Source organism: Rhinatrema bivittatum, unplaced genomic scaffold (genome assembly GCF_901001135.1).
Source record: "Rhinatrema bivittatum unplaced genomic scaffold, aRhiBiv1.1, whole genome shotgun sequence".
Lineage (NCBI taxonomy): Eukaryota > Metazoa > Chordata > Amphibia > Gymnophiona > Rhinatrematidae > Rhinatrema > Rhinatrema bivittatum.
Window position 1 is genome coordinate 171,738 of NW_021820691.1, and position 19,359 is coordinate 191,096.

General features: G+C 48.3%; 1 protein-coding gene across 4 annotated transcripts in view; it reads left to right on the forward strand.

The window, feature by feature from the left end:
- The window catches only part of LOC115081943 (butyrophilin subfamily 1 member A1-like), a 46,342-nt gene that overhangs the window by 14,504 nt on the left and 12,479 nt on the right, over positions 1–19,359 (forward strand). For 2 of the 4 annotated variants that reach the window (XM_029586186.1, XM_029586187.1), the window contains exons 4-10: positions 1,459–1,740; positions 6,860–6,988; positions 7,998–8,021; positions 8,505–8,525; positions 8,994–9,014; positions 15,965–15,985; positions 16,098–16,124. In XM_029586186.1, coding sequence (XP_029442046.1) covers positions 1,459–1,740; positions 6,860–6,988; positions 7,998–8,021; positions 8,505–8,525; positions 8,994–9,014; positions 15,965–15,985; positions 16,098–16,124 — 525 coding nt within the window. The remainder of the gene's footprint in view (positions 1–1,458; positions 1,741–6,859; positions 6,989–7,997; positions 8,022–8,504; positions 8,526–8,993; positions 9,015–15,964; positions 15,986–16,097; positions 16,125–19,359) is intronic. The other 2 variants (XM_029586188.1, XM_029586189.1) reach the window with 2 other exon arrangements.

Sequence of the window (19,359 nt, forward strand, 5' to 3'; positions counted from 1 at the left end):
AGGAATAGAGAGAATGAGACGGGATTTAAGGAAGCTGGAAGAGTGGTCGAAGACATGGCAGCTGGGATTCAATGCCAAGAAGTGCAGAGACGTGCATCTGAGGTGTGGAAATCTGAATGAACTGTATTTGATGGGGGGATGAAGGGCTGATGTGCATGGAGCAGGAGAGAGACCTAAGGGTGATAGTGTCTAATGAGCTGAAGTCGGAGAAACAATACGACAAGGCGATAGCTAAAGCCAGAAGAAGGCTGGGCTGCATAGAAAGAGGAATATCGAGAAAGAAAAGGGAAGTGATTATCCCCTTGTACAGGTCTTCAGCGGAGCCGCCAGCACTTCTGAACTCCCTCAGTATCCTGGGATGAACCTCATCAGGTCCCATGGTTTTGTCCACTTTCAGTTTCCCCAGCGCTTCCCATACATTCTCTGCTGTAAACGGAGTTTCATCTACTCCACTCTCCTCCAGTTTCTTGTTAACTAGCGACGGTCCTTCTCCAGGGTCTTCCTTAGTGAACACTGAACTGAAGTATGTGTTTAATATTTCTGCCATTTCTTCATCTCTCTCCACACATTGATCCTTATCCCCTTTCAGTTTCACTTTACCACTATGGACCTTTCTCCTTTCTCTGATGAATCTGAAAAATGTTTTGTCATCTTGCTTTGTCTCCTTGGCAATCCTTTCCTCTGCCTGACCTTTTGCTTTCTTGATTACTTTTTTCATCTCCCTCTGTCTCTGTCTCCCATCGCCAGATAATCCTCCCTGTGTTCCACTTTTTGGGATCCTTTATATTTCCTGAAAGCTGCTTTTTTTTGCTTTTGTTACATCAGCCGCCTCCTTTGTGAACCAGATTGGATTCTTATTTCTCTTACTTTTATTTACTTTTCTAACATACAGATTTCTTGCCTTTGTAATTGCTCCTTTTAGTTTTGCTCACTGTTGTTCCACCTCCCCCATTTTCTCCCAGTCTTCAAGTTCTGCCTCCAGATATTTCCCCATTTGAGTGCAAGGTTTTCAGACCCCAGGCTGAGGTTCCTGATGGAGACGCTGAGGTACCGGGGCCTCTCTATAGGACCATTGGGAGAGGGGAAGATCTGGGAGGAGGAAATAGCAATGTTATACTGGTGAGGGAGTGAGGTCTCCTCACACCTCTGACTACTGGGTGAGACCCCTCCATGCTCCACCTTCTGATTACTGAGAGGACCCAGGGAAACCTCCCCTCCCCCACCCTTGTTTTAAATCTGGCCCTGCTCCGCATTATTTGTGTCAGCAGGGAGCAAGTCCGGGAGAGACCACTCTGCAGTTCTGCTGGTGATCAGGATCTCAGGACCTGTTCTCCATCAGCTGCAGGAGGCAAAGTCCCCCTCATGCTTAATATTAGGATATAAAGGCAGATCATCCTGGCACTAGAAGAGAATGAATCTCTCTCATATTCTGACAGACGGATGTTATTTTATCATTAGCTCTGGGCACTGCTCCTGTCATCTCTATCACTGACCACCAGGACAGAGGAATCAGGGCTGTGTGTGAATCTACAGGATGGTACCCGGAGCCCGAAGTGACCTGGAGACAAGAAGATGGACAGAGCCTGACATCACTATCAGAGACAGAAACACAAAAGCACAACAGTCTGTTCAACATCAAAACCTCCCTCCTGATGAGAACAAATAAGTATGGCAAGATTTCCTGTCGTATCAGAAATATCATCCTGAGCGAAGAGAGAGAAACAGTGATTCCTATATCAGGTGAGTGACAGTCGCAGAGAGCAGCCTCGGTGATAGAAAGTGTTCATGTGAGGGAGACCCTAACCCGGCAGCAGGGAGGGCTTCCTGGAATCAGATCCAAAGAAGATCCTTAACTCGTCTTCCCTCACCCCCTGCACATCCTTCCTCTGCTGTATCTCCACTCTCAGTATCTGAGAGAGAATCAGTGATTTCTATATCAGGTGAGTGACGCAGAGAGCAGCCTGGGTGATAGAAAGTGTTCATGTGAGGGAGATCCTAACCCGGCAGCAGGGAGGGCTTCCTGGAATCAGATCCAGAGAAGGTCCTTAACTCGTCTTCCCTCACCCCCTGCACATCCTTCCTCTGCTGTATCTCCACTCTCAGTATCAGAGAGAGAATCAGTGATTTCTATATCAGGTGACTGACGGTCGCAGAGAGCAGCCTCGGTGATAGAAAGTGTTCATGTGAGGGAGACCCTAACCCGGCAGCAGGGAGGGCTTCCTGGAATCAGATCCAGAGAAGATCCTTAACTCGTCTTCCCTCACCCCCTGCAAATCCTTCCTCTGCTTTATCTCCTCTCTCAGTATCAGAGAGAGAATCAGTGATTTCTATATCAGGTGAGTGACGGTCGCAGAGAGCAGCCTCGGTGATAGAAAGTGTTCATGTGAGGGAGACCCTAACCCGGCAGCAGGGAGGGCTTCCTGGAATCAGATCCAGAGAAGGTCCTTAACTGGTCTTCCCTCACCCCCTGCACATCCTTCCTCTGCTGTATCTCCACTCTCAGTATCAGAGGATTGCTAGGGTCTGTGCAGCCTTTCACAGTTATTCCTACAAACTCATGTCCCATAATGCAGGAGGGAGATGCAGAGCAAAACAGATAAAGCAATCTGAGAAATGTGCTAAGGGTGCTGATTAAAATGAATCAAAATTATTTCTAAAAGCATTTTCCTGTTGTTTCTGAAGAAAGATGGGAGGGAATGGCTGATTGGGTTTTCTGGTGAAAGGGGCACAAAATTATTGCAAATCTCAAATGCAGCGAGAAGTTACTGGGCTCTGACGCTCTTTTAATAGACATAGGAAGGACAATGAGGAACCAAAGAATTCATTTTAGGTATAATTTTCATATCTGCCCTCATGGGTACTTTCCACCCGTTCTGAAAGGTGCAGTACGAGCAGAGATTCCCTTTGAGTATTTATTTATTTATTTATTTATTTATTTATTTACTTACTAATTTTTCTATACCGATGTATAGACTTAACCTTCACATCGCTTTAAAATCATTTCAAAATAAAACAATCTCATACCTAAAACAATATAAAATATCAATAGCAAAAAATGCCCCAATAGATTACACCTGCAGAGATTTCCACTGCTCTTTCTATGAAAATAACTTCTACCTCCCCCTAAACATTTAGTAACAGTAATGACAGCAGAAAAAGACCAAATGATCCATCCAGTCTCCCAAAATGTTTCTTATGGTAATAACTGCTGCTAAGGATAGAAACTGCCGCTCCGTGCAGTTTACCCCAATGTTTCTGTGAAGGGTAATAACTGCTGCTCTGTGCAAGTTACCCCCATGTTTCTGTTAAGGGCAGTAAGTGTCGCTCCATGCAGGTTACCCCCATGTTTCTGTTAAGGGCAGTAACTGCTGCTCCATGCAGGTTGCCCCCATGTTTCTCTTAAGGGTAGTAATTGCCGCTCCGTGCAGTTTACCCCCATGTTTCTGTTAAGGGCAGTAACTGCCGCTCCGTGCAGTTTACCCCAATGTTTCTGTTAAGGGCAGTAACTGCCGCTCCGTGCAGGTTACCCCCATGTTTCTGTTAAGGGCAGTAACTGCCGCTCCGTGCAGTTTACCCCCATGTTTCTGTTAAGGGCAGTAACTGCCGCTCCGTGCAGGTTACCCCCATGTTTCTGTTAAGGGTAGTAACTGCCGCTCTGTGCAAGTTACCCCCATGTTTCTGTTAAGGGCAGTAACTGCCGCTCCGTGCAGGTTACCCCCATGTTTCTGTTAAGGGTAGTAACTGCCGCTCCGTGCAGGTTACCCCCATGTTTCTGTTAAGGGTAGTAACTGCTGCTCCGTGCAGGTTACCCCCATGCCTTCTGTTAAGGGTAGTAACTGCCGCTCCATGCAGGTTACCCCAATGTTTCTGTTAAGGGTAGTAACTGCCACTCCATGCAGGTTACCCCCATGCCTTCTGTTAAGGGTAGTAACTGCCACTCCATGCAGGTTACCCCCATGCCTTCTGTTAAGGGCTCCGTGCAGGTTATCCCCATGCCTTCTGTTAAGGGCTCCGTGCAGGTTACCCCCATGTTTCTGTTAAGGGTAGTAACTGCTGCTCCGTGCAGGTTACCCCCATGCCTTCTGTTAAGGGTAGTAACTGCCGCTCCGTGCAGGTTACCCCCATGTTTCTGTTAAGGGCAGTAACTGCCGCTCCGTGCAGGTTACCCCCATGTTTCTGTTAAGGGTAGTAACTGCCGCTCCGTGCAGGTTACCCCCATGTTTCTGTTAAGGGTAGTAACTGCCGCTCCGTGCAGGTTACCCCCATGTTTCTGTTAAAGGTAGTGACTGCCGCTCCGTGCAGGTTACCCCCATGTTTCTGTTAAGGGCAGTAACTGCCGCTCCGTGCAGGTTACCCCCATGTTTCTGTTAAGGGTAGTGACTGCCGCTCCGTGCAGGTTACCCCCATGTTTCTGTTAAGGGCATAACTGCCGCTCCGTGCAGGTTATCCCCATGTAAATGCTCTGCCTACTATATTTATTTATTTATTTATTTAGAAACTTTTATATACCAGTATTAGTGGGGACATCATACCGGTTCACATATTAACTGAAGGCTTGGAAAATACATTTCAACAGGGAAGAAAACTGGGTGGGGGGTTAACCACAGGCAATATAGAAAGAATAGATTAAAAACAAGAAATCATAACAAGAAAATAACAATTTACAAAATAATTAACTCCTTAAATATTAGGAATGGGCGGGCATCCGGGGGGTGAGGACTATGGTGAGGATGGGATGACTTGGTTGAATAGAAATATTTTTAGTTTCTTTTTGAATATGATTGCACAAGGTTCAAGGCGCATGTGGACTGGTAGGGAGTTCCAGAGAGCCGGACCGGCAATGGAAATGGCACAGTCACGGGTGGAGGAGAGATGAGCTGTTTTCAAGGAAGGTACATGTAGGGTACCTTTGCTGGCAGATCTGGTCGCTCGAGTGGACAGGGGGGCAGTGAAGGGGAGGTCGAGCCAGTTGGAGTTGTGGGTGTGGATAGACTTGTGTACTATGGTCAGAGTTTTGTAGTGTATACGGGAGAGGATGGGGAGCCAGTGTAGATCCTTGAGGATGGGGGGTAATGTGTTCGTGTTTACGAGTGTTAGTGATGAGTCTTGCCGTGGCATTTTGCAATAGTTGAAGGGGTTTTATCGAAGACAAGGGGAGCCCTAGGAGGAGGGCATTACAGTAGTCAAGTTTGGAGGTGAGGGTGGCTTGAATCACTGTGCGGAGATCTTGGGTATATAGCAGGGGTCGGAGTTTCTTAAGAACGTTGAGTTTGAAGAAGCCTGCTTTGAGGATGGAGTTGATGTGTGGTTTCATGCTAAGATTGGGATCAAGGAGAACTCCGAGGTCCCTAACGGAGGGTTGAGCTGTGAGAAGGTTAAGTTTGGGGTCATTAGGCAGGAGGTTAGGGGGTTGCGAGGAGCTGTGGATGAGTTCCGTTTTGTTCGTGTTGAGGGCAAGCTGAAGGTTGGTGAGGAGGGAGTTGATGGATGAAAGGCAATTTTCCCAGTGCTCCATGGCGTCAGATATAGAGTTGTGAATGGGAATGATGATCTGAACATCGTCGGCATAGAGAAAGAATTTGAGTTTAAGGTCGGAGAGGAGCTGGCAGAGAGGGGTGAGGTAAACATTGAAGAGGGTTGAAGAAAGTGATGAGCCTTGCGGGACTCCTTGTTGTAAGGGGTAAGAAGCAGATAGGTTGTTTCCAATTTTAACAGAGAACTTTCTGTTTGAGAGATAGGATTTGAACCAGGCGAGAGCTATTCCTGAGATGCCGATGCTTTCTAGCCGTGTCAGGAGGTGGTGGTGGCTGATGGTATCAAAAGCCGCCGAAATATCGAGGAGGGCAAGGAGATAGCTGTGGCCTTGGCCCAAGCCTCTGAGGAGATAGTCAGATAGGGAAAGGAGTAAAGATTCGGTATTAAAGTGTTTCCTGAAGCCAACCCATAAGCTACAGACAGCGAGGATAGCGTCGGGAGGTTGTAGAAGAGCCAGCGATGTCTCTCTCCTCATTGGCTTCCGATGGTGGAATGAGCCAAATTTAAGTTCTTGATGCTGACTTTTAAGATTCTGCATTTATTTTATTTCTCTATTTAAAGTATTTAGGATATTAGATGGGCGCGTCGTAAGGGAGTTACAATCAAACACGTCTGAGCTAAAAACATATAAAATTAACTTATAAGAAGTATAAACCATTTAAATCAAAAGATATCGGTTCTACCATAGAGAAGCTGAACCAATCCGCCAGCCCTGCGCTCACTTTTATACTCAGAGCCTGATGGGACCGTCCAGAACTGGCAGCGAGATCGGTCACTCTGACCCGATAAGAGAGCCTCGCTCCTCTCCAGGTTGTTCCTTGACATTTCCTCCAGTTATTGAGATGTAGAGCTGGGGCTTCCTCAGTCATGTCCCCAGTTTGTGGGAATAGTTTGTCTTTAGAAATCCATCAGGGAGAGGGCTTAGAAACTATTTTACACAAGTGGAAATCAGATTGAATGAACTCGGGTTCATGTTCTCTGTGAAATTTGCATCCTTTCTGCCTGGGGGAAGTGCATTCCCTGAATATTCATTGGGGAGAGTCTGAGCACCGGATCTGTTTGTAGCCTTCCAGGACTGGAGCTCTCCCTCCATGAAGATGCACCACATTCATTCCTCCCTCAGTATCAGGATCTCGCAGAAGCTCCTGATGTTTATTTCAGATCCATCTTCTCTTTGTCCTCCTGTCCTGCACCTTCTCTTCCCTGAATCTAACAGCATTCTCTACAAATCTTTTTGACATTTTCAGATTAAAAGACTCAAATATTCATTATGTAATCCAAGAATAACTGAAAGCTCACATCCTCTGTCTCCTTTCATTTTCAGATGCATTTTTCCGGCGGGTCTCCCGTTGGGTGGTCTCTCTCTCCATCATTCTGGGGTCTGGGCTGACCATCTGTGGTTTGCTGGTTGCGTTGGTTCTTTACCACTCGAGGAAGGAACGCAAAGAGAAAGGTAATGGAGACCCGAACCCTGGCAGTCAGGGCCACTGCTTCTATTAAGGCAAACTAGGCGGTTGTCTACAGGGCCAAAATTTGGGGGAGCAGAATCCCAGCAGCACAAGGGCCAGAAGGGGAAAGGCAATACTGCAAAAGAAGGATGATTAGAACCAATGAAAAGATGAAACGAAAATACCGATTGCTTTTTCTGGTCTTAATCTGATTACAGCAGAAGAAATAAATATCACTGGGTCCCAAGAAACAGACTGGAAGGCAAAACAAAACGAGACAGAGCAGTCGTGTTAGACTGATGATATTTATTCGCACATTTACCCTGATAAGAGCCCAACTCTGGCTGAATTTCCACAACGGCTGCTTCAGGGGCTTTTAAAAGATGTTTTTGCTTCAATATTTCAATCTCTGAAAGTGCAGATTCTGGTAAGATAAAAGGATGATAAGATTCCTGCAGAGTCAATCTCCGATACAGTTCCCCTGAAGCAGTCGTTGTAGAAACTCAGCCAGAGTTGGTCTCTTTTATCACGGTAAATGTGCAAATAAATATCATCAGTCTAACACGACTGCTCTGTCTCGTTTTGTTTTGCCTTCAGGATTTTGAAAATCCACTCCCCCGGTCACTTGGGATGATCCTGAGAGCAGGAGGCACCGTCTTTGCCCCCAGGATGAGCTGGGGGTATCTTTCCCTGTCCAAGGACACATGAGGGGTCGATTTGATCATCTTTGACCCCAATAAGAGCAAAGCTGCAGAGGGGTTGGGACAGTAGATGAGGTGAGAGAGGGCTGCAGGGGAAGGATTGGGGATGGAGAGAGACAATCGCATCTGGGTGGGGTGAGAGGAGGGAAGAGGAGGCTGAGATGGTAGCAAGGTGTGAACTCACCTTGTAATCCCCCTCCCCACCCACAAGCAAATAATTCATTTAAATCCCGGTGAGGAAGTCCTGGAGGCAGGTTCAGATCTCTGTTACTGTCTGTGTGCACTGATTCTCTCTTCTTGTGTTTTCTTGTAGCAAATCTTTCTGCACAAGTCATTAGTAAGTAACTTTATAATTATTTACTGTGCCTGAAACAATCCCAGTTCATACAATCAAACAATCCCAGTCACCTGGGATGATCCTGAGAGCAGGAGGCAGCATCTCTGGCCCCAGGATGAGCTGGGAGGTATCTTTCCTGTCCAAGGACACATGAGGGGGTCGATTTGATCATCTTTGACCCCAATAAGAGCCTAGAAAGTTGAGGAGGGGATGGGACAGTAGATGGGGGGGGGGGGGGGGGGAGGGAGAGAGAGGGCTGCAGAGGAAGGATTGGAGATGGAGAGAGAAAATCGCATCTGGGTGGGGTGAGGGGAGGGAAGAGGAGACTGAGAGGGTGGCAAGGTGTGAGCTCACCTTGTAATCCCCCTCACCACCCACAGGCAAATAATTCATTTAAATCCAGGTGAGGAAGTCCTGGAGGCAGGTTCAGATCTCTGTTACTGTCTGTGTGCACTGATTCTCTCTTCTTGTGTTTTCTTGTAGCAAATCTTTCTGCAGAAGTTAGTAAGTAACTTTGTAATTATTTACTGTGCCTGAAACAATCCCAGTTCATACAATCAAACAATCCCAGTCACCTGGGATGATCCTGAGATCAGGAGGCAGCATCTCTGGCCCCAGGATGAGCTGGGAGAGGTATCTTTCCCTGTCCAAGGACACATGAGGGGGTTGATTTGATCATCTTTGACCCCAATAAGAGCCTAGAAAGCTGCAGAGGGGATGGGACAGTAGATGAGGTGAGAGAGGGCTGCAGAGGCAGGATTGGAGATGGAGAGAGAAAACTGCCTCTGGGTGTGGGGAGGGGAGGGAAGAGGAGGCTGAGATGGTAGCAAGGTGTGAACTCACCTTGTAATCCCCCTCCCCACCCACAGGCAAATAATTCATTTAAATCCAGGTGAGGAAGTCCTGGAGGCAGGTTCAGATCTCTGTTACTGTCTGTGTGCACTGATTCTCTCTTCTTCTGTTTTCTTGTAGCAAATCTTTCTGCAGAAGTTAGTAAGTAACTTTATAATTATTTACTGTGTTTGAAACAATCCCATTTCCTGTCTTGCCCATTATCCCCACATTTCCTAGTTTATAAATAGCTTAGACAGGGCTGCTTTAACCACTTATCACCAGGGGGCCCACGCATAAAGTTTAACACAGGGACCCCTTGCGATTTTCCCAGATTGATCCCAACCCCATGTAAGGAACAGAGAAGCATTAGACTGTTGCACAATTTATTTTAAAACAGTGTTTTTCATGCATGAAGGATTGGTTACAAAAGCTTTGCTTCTTTTACTCTTCGTCCTGAAGGCCAGTCTGTACTGATGGTATTTCCCTGCTGGCCAGCAGGTGGAGACAGAGAACTTGTTCATGCTACATATATTCTGGGATAGCTGGGCATGTTCTCCAGTAGTTCTCTGCTTCTAAGATGGTGGTAGGCAGGAATAACTGGAGGTTACCAAAAAAAAGAGAAGGTCCTGTTTGTGTGCCTCTCACTTTTTCTCCGTCTTTTCTTATCTGTTTCCTATTCCTCTTCTCCTTGGGCAAGGGTGCTTGAAGGGGAAAAAGCAGGTAGGGCCAAGTCTAACAGGAAAAGGGACATCAGCAGCAGCAGGAGAAAAGTACCTGGAATAGAGAGAGCCAGGGACTGCATAGGGCAGGTCCCTGAAGGGAGTGAGATGCGCTCTTAGGGAGTGCACAGGAACAACTCTCCTCCCCCAACCCCCACTCCTCGCTGACATGGCCGAGAGAGGCCGGAAGTGCTTGCACTGTGGGGGAAGATGGCAGAGCCTCCATTGCAGGCTCCTTTTGCTTCAGCTTTGATCGCCCCACTCAGAAGAAAAGCAGGCACATCGGGGAAACTAAGGCAGGAGCAGGCTGCTGCTAGAGGAGCTGTCCACGCCAGCGTAGAGGGAGGGGAAGAGCAGGCAGCATGAACAGAGTGCTCAGGGCAGGGAGACTCTCTGCCAGTGCCGCGGGCACGATTAATGCGGCAGCCTCCCCGCAGGCCAGGAATCTCCAGAGCTAGGGGAGAACACTCATTTCTCAAAGGAATTCATCCTACGTTTGCACCAGGAATTATATGAAAATGAGGACCAGGGGTCAGGAGGGGAGACCGCAGAGCAGAGGGCTTGGGGTAAAAGCCTCAGGAGAGGAAATGGGCCCCCGTGCCCCTGCCCTGGGTGAGTCAGATGGGGAACCAGGAGAAGGAAGCCCCTCTGAATAATCTGAACAGAGGAAGAGGCAGGGGAGGGGAAGGACGGGCACAATCAGGTCCCTCATACGTAAAGTCATCAGACCTTGAGTCTGTAAGAGCCTCACAAGGAGAGCCCTTCCTCCAAGGCATGAGAAGGCCATCCCAAGTGTTCCCTTTCCATCCGGCCTCAGAGGGATGATAAAGGTGGAATGGGCAAGGCAGATCATGGGCACGCTTTATCCATTACAGGAGACTGACGTGAACAGGCTGCCTGAGCTGCCTAAAGGGGATGCACCAGTCACTGCTGTAACAAGGAACATGATCCCAGTGGAAGGGGCACGGCCCTCAGCGATGCACAGGACAGAAAAACCTTCTTTAAAAGAAAAAAAGGCCTTTGACATCGCTAGCCTTTCCCTGCAAGCTGCGACCTGTGGGAAATATATGGCTAGGGCATTGGTGAACTGGTTGCAGCATCACAGGGAGGTAGCGTGGGAACCAGTGGAGGTAGCGCAGGAACCAGTGGAGGTAGCGCAGGAACCAGTGGAGGTAGCAGTAGTGGGGATGATGAGGTGGGAATCTGCATTCCTAGCAGATTCTCAATATTTAGTCAGAACCTCATCCAAACAGTGCTGCTGCTACGACCACCATCATTTTGGATAATGTTCTGGGGGCAGATGCCAGGCTAAAGGGCAATGCCCGGAACTGATCATGGCAGCCCAGAACCACAAAGCCTATGACACGCTGGTGGTCTTGATGGATTGGGATATGAAGGTAGGCCTCAGAGAGGTCCAGGGATGTTAAGAGCTCTCCCGGTTGCACTGCCATTATGATGGAGCAAAGAGTTTCCGTATAAGTGAATTACCCGCTGATGATGAATGGCACTCTTGAGATCCAGGATGGAGCAAAATGAACCCTCCTTCTTGGGTGTGATGAAATAGATGGAATAACGCCCCATCGTTTCCTGGGGTGTAAGTACTGGGGCTTTAGCCCTCAAGCTGAGGAGCTTTAACATGGATTCCACTGCCAGTTTTTTGAGCTGGGAGTGGCAGGATGATATCATGAACATGTCCCGAGAGATGCTATGAAGTTCTAGAGCATATCCAGTATCCATCTGTCTGACGTGATCTCGACCCACATCTGATAGAAGAGGGATAGTCGGCCCCCTATCTTTTTGTCCCATGGATGGGTCGACTAAACTTCATTGGGAAATTCTGGATTGAACCTGAGCCCAAACCAGTTCCTCTTTTTGGTTGTTGACTCTGAAAGGACTGAGACCTTCCCAAGGGCCACAATATCTGAAATGATGAGTTTCTGTGGGGTGAGAAGCGCTGGGAGCCCCTGGCCTGACCCCTCATGAGCGAGGGGCACTGTGACCTCTTTTATCTTCCGGTAGCCGAGGCACTGAAGTTTCACCTCATTTACTGGATCGCTTTTCCAATTTGCTTCCAAATAGAAGGGATCCCTTAAAGGGCATCTTTGTGAGGTTTGCCTTAGAGATCACATCCGCTGACCAATTTCACAGCCATAGCTGTCTTCTGGCCGCCACCACTGAGGCTACTTCTCTGGCTGAGGTATGCACTAGGTCAGAGCTTGCATTCACTAGGAAGGCCGCGGTGGGCTCCATCGCCTCTCTGGGATGCACCCCTGAGCTATCTGCCTCTCTCTCGAGATGCAGACATGAACGAGGCTCCAGGACACAACAGGATGCTTAAGGATGGACTCCAACTGTGTATTGTGTAGAGATGTGAATCGTGTCCTCGATCGTCTTAACGATCGATTTCGGCTGGGAGGGGGAGGGAATCGTATCGTCGCCGTTTGGGTGTTTAGATTATCGTGAAAAATCGTTAAAATCATGACACACACTAAAACCCCCTAAAACCCACCCCCGACCCTTTAAATTAAATTCCCCACATGCCTTAAATTACCTGGGGGTCCAGCGGCACACTAAAACCCCCTAAAACCCACCCCGACCCTTTAAATTAAATCCCCCACCCCAAATGCCTTAAATTACCTGGGGATCCGTAGCGGCGGTCCGTAGCTTAAATTACCCCCGGGTCCGTAGCTAAATCGGGGAAAGGGGGAGAGCAGGAAATCCGGCACACCAAATCGTGGTGTCTTCAGCCGGCGCCATTTTGCAAATGGCCGCCGCAAAATGGCGGCGGCCATAGACCAATACGATTCGACGCAGGAGGTCGTTCCGGACCCCCGCTGGACTTTTGGCAAGTCTTGTTGGGGTCAGGAGGCCCCCCCAAGCTGGCCAAAAGTTCCTGGGAGTCCAGCAGGGGCCCCTGGAGCGATCTCCTGCCGCGAATCGTTTCCGTACGGAAAATGGCGCCGGCAGGAGATCGACTGCAGGAGGTTGTTCAGCGACTGAATGACCTCCTGCAGTCGATCTCCTGCCGGCGCCATTTTGCAAAATGGCGCCGGCTGAAGACACCACGATTTGGTGTGCCGGATTTCCTGCTCTCCCCCTTTCCCCGATTTAGCTACGGACCCGGGGGTAATTTAAGCTACGGACCGCCGCTACGGATCCCCAGGTAATTTAAGGCATTTGGGGTGGGGGATTTAATTTAAAGGGTCGGGGTGGGTTTTAGGGGGTTTTAGTGTGCCGGGGGTGGGTTTTAGGGGGTTTTAGTGTGCCGCTGGACCCCCAGGTAATTTAAGGCATTTGGGGGGGGGGGGGTTCGGGAGGGTGGGGGATTTAATTTAAAGGGTCGGGGGTGGGTTTTAGGGAGTTTTAGTGTGCCGGTTTTCCTGCCCTCCCCCTTCCCCCGATTTACGATTTTTTGACGATAAATCGGGGGAATTGGTATTGTATCTTGGCCCTAATGATTTTTGACGATTTAAAATATATCGGACGATATTTTAAATCGTCAAAAAACGATTCACATCTCTAGTATTGTGTGCATCCTTCAAGGCCACTCTTCCCTCTACTGAGATAGTTGTTCACTTCGAGACACTGCAGACCAGGGCATCCACATTTGGGAAACAGAGGCGTTCTTTGGCCTCCAGTGCCCAGCCTCCTTTAAAACTGGCTTCCGGGGCATCCCACTGCAGATCAATCAACTTCTTGATGGCTTCCAGCATCGGGTAATACCAAGAGGCTTTCCGTAGAGACACCAGGATGGGGTTCTACTTCGGTTCCAACATAGGGTCCGTGCCCGGAACTCCCGGAGTCTTCAGGATCTGGGAGACCAGGGCTGGCAATTCATCTCAATGGAAAAATCCATAGCATGGTCCGGTATGGCCCCAGGTCTGGAGGGATTTCCCCATCCTCCAATGAGTCTGCATCCCTATTGTCATCCGTGGTGTCTGCTTCCCTATCAGGGATACCCTTGGTGAGGCGAGGCATGTCCTGAAGCATGCTGATAGGGCTGGGAGGAGGAGGCCTTCCCAGATTCATTTATTTAGGTTCTTTTAATATACCGATGCTCAAGACAAATAACAAATAACAGATGGGGCTCAGACCGGGCAGGGGCAGCAGCTGACTGCGCCTGAACAAAAGCGTGAAGGCCCTGAAATAATTCCACCCAAGAGAAGGTCACTGGGTCTATGCCTAGGCCAGGAGGAACTGGGGTATGTGCCTCTGAACTGCCTTCTCCCAGGGAGGACACAGCCCCGGGACTGCTCAGATCTGGGATGCTACTAGATAAGGTCATGGTTGACCAGTTCTCCGACTGGGTGGGGCCGAGTTTGGAGAAGATCTTGAAAATCTAGTCCTCCCTGAGCCTCCTCACAGTGCTGACACAGGAAGGCTTCTAGGTCAGACTGTGCAGCCTTATGGCAGATGGTACAAAGAGGGTGTTGCTTGTGCTTCTTTGCTGCCGGAGCCATAGTTAACTGTAGCTTGTGCATTCAGCCAGTTAGCGCTGAGCTCGAGCGCACACAACAGGTCCTTCCTACAGCACGCATACCAAACGGTAAATGGGGGAAATGGCGCCACACTCACAAGATGGTGCCACTGCGGCCTGCCACGTGGAGTGCCCACCGAGTCTGTAGTGGGGCCTACCCCATCGAATGGGCCGCTCAACCTGCTTGGAAACCCCCTTCCCTTGCCCTAACAGGAGACTGAACCCCTTCCACTCCTCTGAATCGGAAGAGTTCTTTACGTACAGAGACAGTCTCCGGCTGCGGGGGGGGGGGGGGGGGGGGGGGGAGAGGTCTTAGGCTATCACCGCCACACTTGGCTTCCTGCAGCAATGTCCACACCGGGAATCGGCTACCAGACCAAAGCACACCTCTGAGGGATCTCAGAAATCACCTCAGGAATTCTCAACTGTGGGAGGGACCCTTAGGTATCACCACAGGAGAGCGGGGCTCGATATTTCTCAATTCAAAGGTAAAATTTCCTCTTCTAAAGAGTACGGCGATCCCAATAGGGAAAGCACATCCACATCTGCTAGGAGACGGAGAGATACTGAATGGCTGAGGTCACACTGCAGGGGTATATTTAGGATGATGTCAGCTTTGAAATCTGACTCCATCTCCATCTGCTGTCAGGGGAGCACATAACCCATTGGTACTGAGTCCATCTGGCTACACGCTAAGAAATTGTCAATCCCTTTGTATTTTCGTAAAAAGGGCTTTAGGCATTATTTGATTTCCTATGGTGAGTCTGTATGTTGGGTGTGGGAGGGGGACTGGTGAGAGGGGACACGATTGAGGTGAATGTATGGGTGACAGGTGAGAGATAGACTGGTTGGGGTGGTGACTGGTGAGAGTAAGGACTGGTCTGCAGGACAAAGAGGAAGGTGAAATTTAAACTTGTTAGTAAATTTCCTTTCCTTTACTCCTAGCAGACCAGTCCACAACCCTCCCCCCTCAAGAAAAAGACAAGGGGTTCAAGATAGGGAAGCTTTGAGAAGGGGGGCAGCAAGGAATAGATGAGATCCCCTGAGAGGATTGCCTGACCGCACGCCCCGGAGGTCAGTCCCTCCCAAAAAAAATGGGGGAGGGGGAAGAAGGGGTGTGGGGAGAGGGGAATGTATGGAAGGAGGAAGGTAAATGAATGAATAAACCAGGTCAGCCTGTTCAGCAGTCTGACAGGGCAGCCTTCTCCCTTTATCTGTGTGTTTGCTTTTCTAGGGGGTGATACTTATTTCTTTGACTTTGCTTTTTGTGTTGTTTCTCTGCCCTTGAGGCCAAAAAATACCAACTGTGTGAAGAAAGTGGGCGAGGGAGGGAGACTGGCAGAGAGCGCGCCAGCCATCCCAGAATATATGTGGCAAAGGACGTAAAAGCAAAGCAGAAACAGAGAGCAGCAGCCAAACCAATCAGGCCATGCGAGACTTACCTAAATGCATTTTACATGGCTCGGGTGCTCGACCTCTTGTTAAATACAGAGGTAGCCCGGACCCTCACACCCAGTGCATGGGAAGTTAGGTCCTAGACTAGAAACGGTGCAGAATCTGCCCTGGAACCAGGAACTGCCAACAGAGTTTTCCAAATACCTTCAGCAATGCAAGAGAAAGGGTCTAACATGTAGGTAACCCCCATCCTGTATGTGATTCATAACCAAACCATTCATTCCCCAACCACTTTGGCTAAAGGCAGCTTTCAAACAATTGAAAACCCAGACCCTGACATCAGCTGACGTTTCAGGAAGACCCTGCTTCAGGGGGATCTTATCATCGCCGAATCTACCGCTCTCACTACGTACAAATGAGGACGCTGTGCTATAATCAGATCTTCATGATAGTAAAGTAAGGGATAGGTTTATAACCCAGCAGCTCTGACTTGTATCCATTTCTGTTTTTCTATACAGAATCCCTTTCCGCAGAGCTTGGTAAGTTTTTATTCATAGACACATCAAAGTGTTTATTAAAGACTTTCCTTCCTATGATTAATGTCTGTAATTCTCTGAGCTTTGACTGTTGTGCTTTTCTGTTTCATTTCAGAGTGGAGAAGATGCTGCAGTTATGCAGGTAACACAATCTGACACAATCTCACCTCTTCAATGTGAATGTATTCCTTTATACAACTGCTCTCACTGTCGTATCTCAGTACAGCCGTCTACAGATAGTAATATGGACAGAATATTTCCCTGCTGTGATAGAGAAGAGTGTGTGTGTTTCCTGATCATACACTGCAGGGTCAGGGAGAGATCCCTCTGGTAAGGAGAGAACAGGGACAGAATATTTCTCTGCTATGATACAGAAGAGTGTGTGTGTCCTGATCATACACTGCAGGGTCAGGGAGTGATCCCTCTGGTAAGGAGAGAATAGGGACAGAATATTTCTCTGCTGTGATACAGAAGAGTGTGTGTGTCCTGATCATACGCTGCAGGGTCAGGGAGTGATCCCTCTGGTAAGGAGAGAATAGGGACAGAATATTTCTCTGCTGTGATACAGAAGAGTGTGTGTGTCCTGATCATACACTGCAGGGTCAGGGAGTGATCCCTCTGGTAAGGAGAGAATAGGGACAGAATATTTCTCTGCTGTGATAGAGAAGAGTGTGTGTGTCCTGATCATACACTGCAGGGTCAGGGAGTGATCCCTCTGGTAAGGAGAGAATAGGGACAGAATATTTCTCTGCTGTGATACAGAAGAGTGTGTGTGTCCTGATCATACACTGCAGGGTCAGGGAGTGATCCCTCTGGTAAGGAGAGAATAGGGACAGAATATTTCCCTGCTGTGATACAGAAGAGTGTGTGTGTCTCCTGATCATACACTGCAGGGTCAGGGAGTGATCCCTCTGGTAAGGAGAGAATAGGGACAGAATATTTCTCTGCTGTGATACAGAAGAGTGTATGTGTGTCCTGATCATACACTGCAGGGTCAGGGAGTGATCCCTCTGGTAAGGAGAGAATAGGGACAGAATATTTCTCTGCTGTGATACAGAAGAGTGTGTGTGTGTCCTGATCATACACTGCAGGGTCAGGGAGTGATCTCTCTGGTAAGGAGAGAATAGGGACAGAATATTTCTCTGCTGTGATACAGAAGAGTGTGTGTGTTTCCTGATCATACACTGCAGGGTCAGGGAGTGATCCCTCTGGTAAGGAGAGAATAGGGACAGAATATTTCTCTGCTGTGATACAGAAGAGTGTGTGTGTGTCCTGATCATACACTGCAGGCTCAGGGAGTGATCCCTCTGGTAAGGAGAGAATAGGGACAGAATATTTCTCTGCTGTGATAGAGAAGAGTGTGTGTGTCCTGATCATACACTGCAGGCTCAGGGAGTGATCCCTCCGGTAAGGAGAGAATAGGGACAGAATATTTCTCTGCTGTGATACAGAAGAGTGTATGTGTGTCCTGATCATACACTGCAGGGTCAGGGAGTGATCCCTCTGGTAAGGAGAGAACAGGGACAGAATATTTCTCTGCTGTGATACAGAAGAGTGTGTGTCTCCTGATCATACACTGCAGGGTCAGGGAGTGATCTCTCTGGTAAGGAGAGAATAGGGACAGAATATTTCTCTGCTGTGATACAGAAGAGTGTGTGTGTTTCCTGATCATACACTGCAGGGTCAGGGAGAGATCCCTCTGGTAAGGAGAGAATAGGGACAGAATATTTCTCTGCTGTGATACAGAAGAGTGTGTGTGTTTCCTGATCATACACTGCAGGGTCAGGGAGTGATCCCTCTGGTAAGGAGAGAATAGGGACAGAATATTTCTCTGCTGTGATACAGAAGAGTGTGTGTGTTTCCTGATCATACACTGCAGGGTCAGGGAGTGATCCCTCTGGTAAGGAGAGAATAGGGACAGAATATTTCTCTGCTGTGATACAGAAGAGTGTGTGTGTCCTGATCATACACTGCAGGGTCAGGGAGTGATCCCTCTGGTAAGGAGAGAATAGGGACAGAATATTTCTCTGCTGTGATACAGAAGAGTGTGTGTGTCCTGATCATACACTGCAGGGTCAGGGAATGATCCCCCTGGTAAGGAGAGAATAGGGACAGAATATTTCTCTGCTGTGATACAGAAGAGTGTGTGTGTTTCCTGATCATACACTGCAGGGTCAGGGAGTGATCCCTCTGGTAAGGAGAGAATAGGGACAGAATATTTCTCTGCTGTGATACAGAAGAGTGTGTGTGTGTCCTGATCATACACTGCAGGGTCAGGGAGTGATCCCTCTGGTAAAGAGAGAATAGGGACAGAATATTTCTCTGCTGTGATACAGAAGAGTGTGTGTGTCCTGATCATACACTGCAGGGTCAGAGAGTGATCCCTCTGGTAAGGAGAGAATAGGGACAGAATATTTCTCTGCTGTGATACAGAAGAGTGTGTGTGTGTATCCTGATCATACACTGCAGGGTCAGGGAGTGATCCCTCTGGTAAGGAGAGAATAGGGACAGAATATTTCTCTGCTGTGATACAGAAGAGTGTGTGTGTTTCCTGATCATACACTGCAGGGTCAGGGAGTGATCCCTCTGGTAAGGAGAGAATAGGGACAGAATATTTCTCTGCTGTGATAGAGAAGAGTGTGTGTGTGTCCTGATCATACACTGCAGGGTCAGAGAGAGATCCCTCTGGTAAAGAGAGAATAGGGACAGAATATTTCTCTGCTGTGATACAGAAGAGTGTGTGTGTTTCCTGATCATACACTGCAGGGTCAGAGAGAGATCCCTCTGGTAAGGAGAGAATAGGGACAGAATATTTCTCTGCTGTGATACAGAAGAGTGTGTGTGTCCTACACTGCAGGGTCAGGGAGTGATCCCTCTGGTAAGGAGAGAATAGGGACAGAATATTTCTCTGCTGTGATAGAGAAGAGTGTGTGTGTTTCCTGATCATACACTGCAGTGTCAGGCAGAATATATTATAATTATTGTTTAATATTATGTGTAACCTCTTTTCACTGCCTGAGCCCTAGTGGAATGAGTCTGAACCTGAGTAGGCAACGGCTTTTCAGTATCCACATGTGCAGCTGTTAGGGGTGTGCATTCGTATTGACCGCATATGTAAAACGCTACTCATATTTTTTTTTTAACTTAAAAAAGTGATGCGACATAAACGATCGGATTTCCCACATATCCAACATAGCTATGTTGGATATGTTGGAAATCGCGATTGTTGAGCCAAAATAAAAATTTAAACCCCTCACCTTCCTTAATCCCCCCCCAAAGACTTACCACAACTCCCTGGTGATCGAGCGAGGAGTGAGGACGCCATTTCTGCAATCCTTGGCGAGAAGCATGTGACGTCGGCGCCACGTCGAGTGACG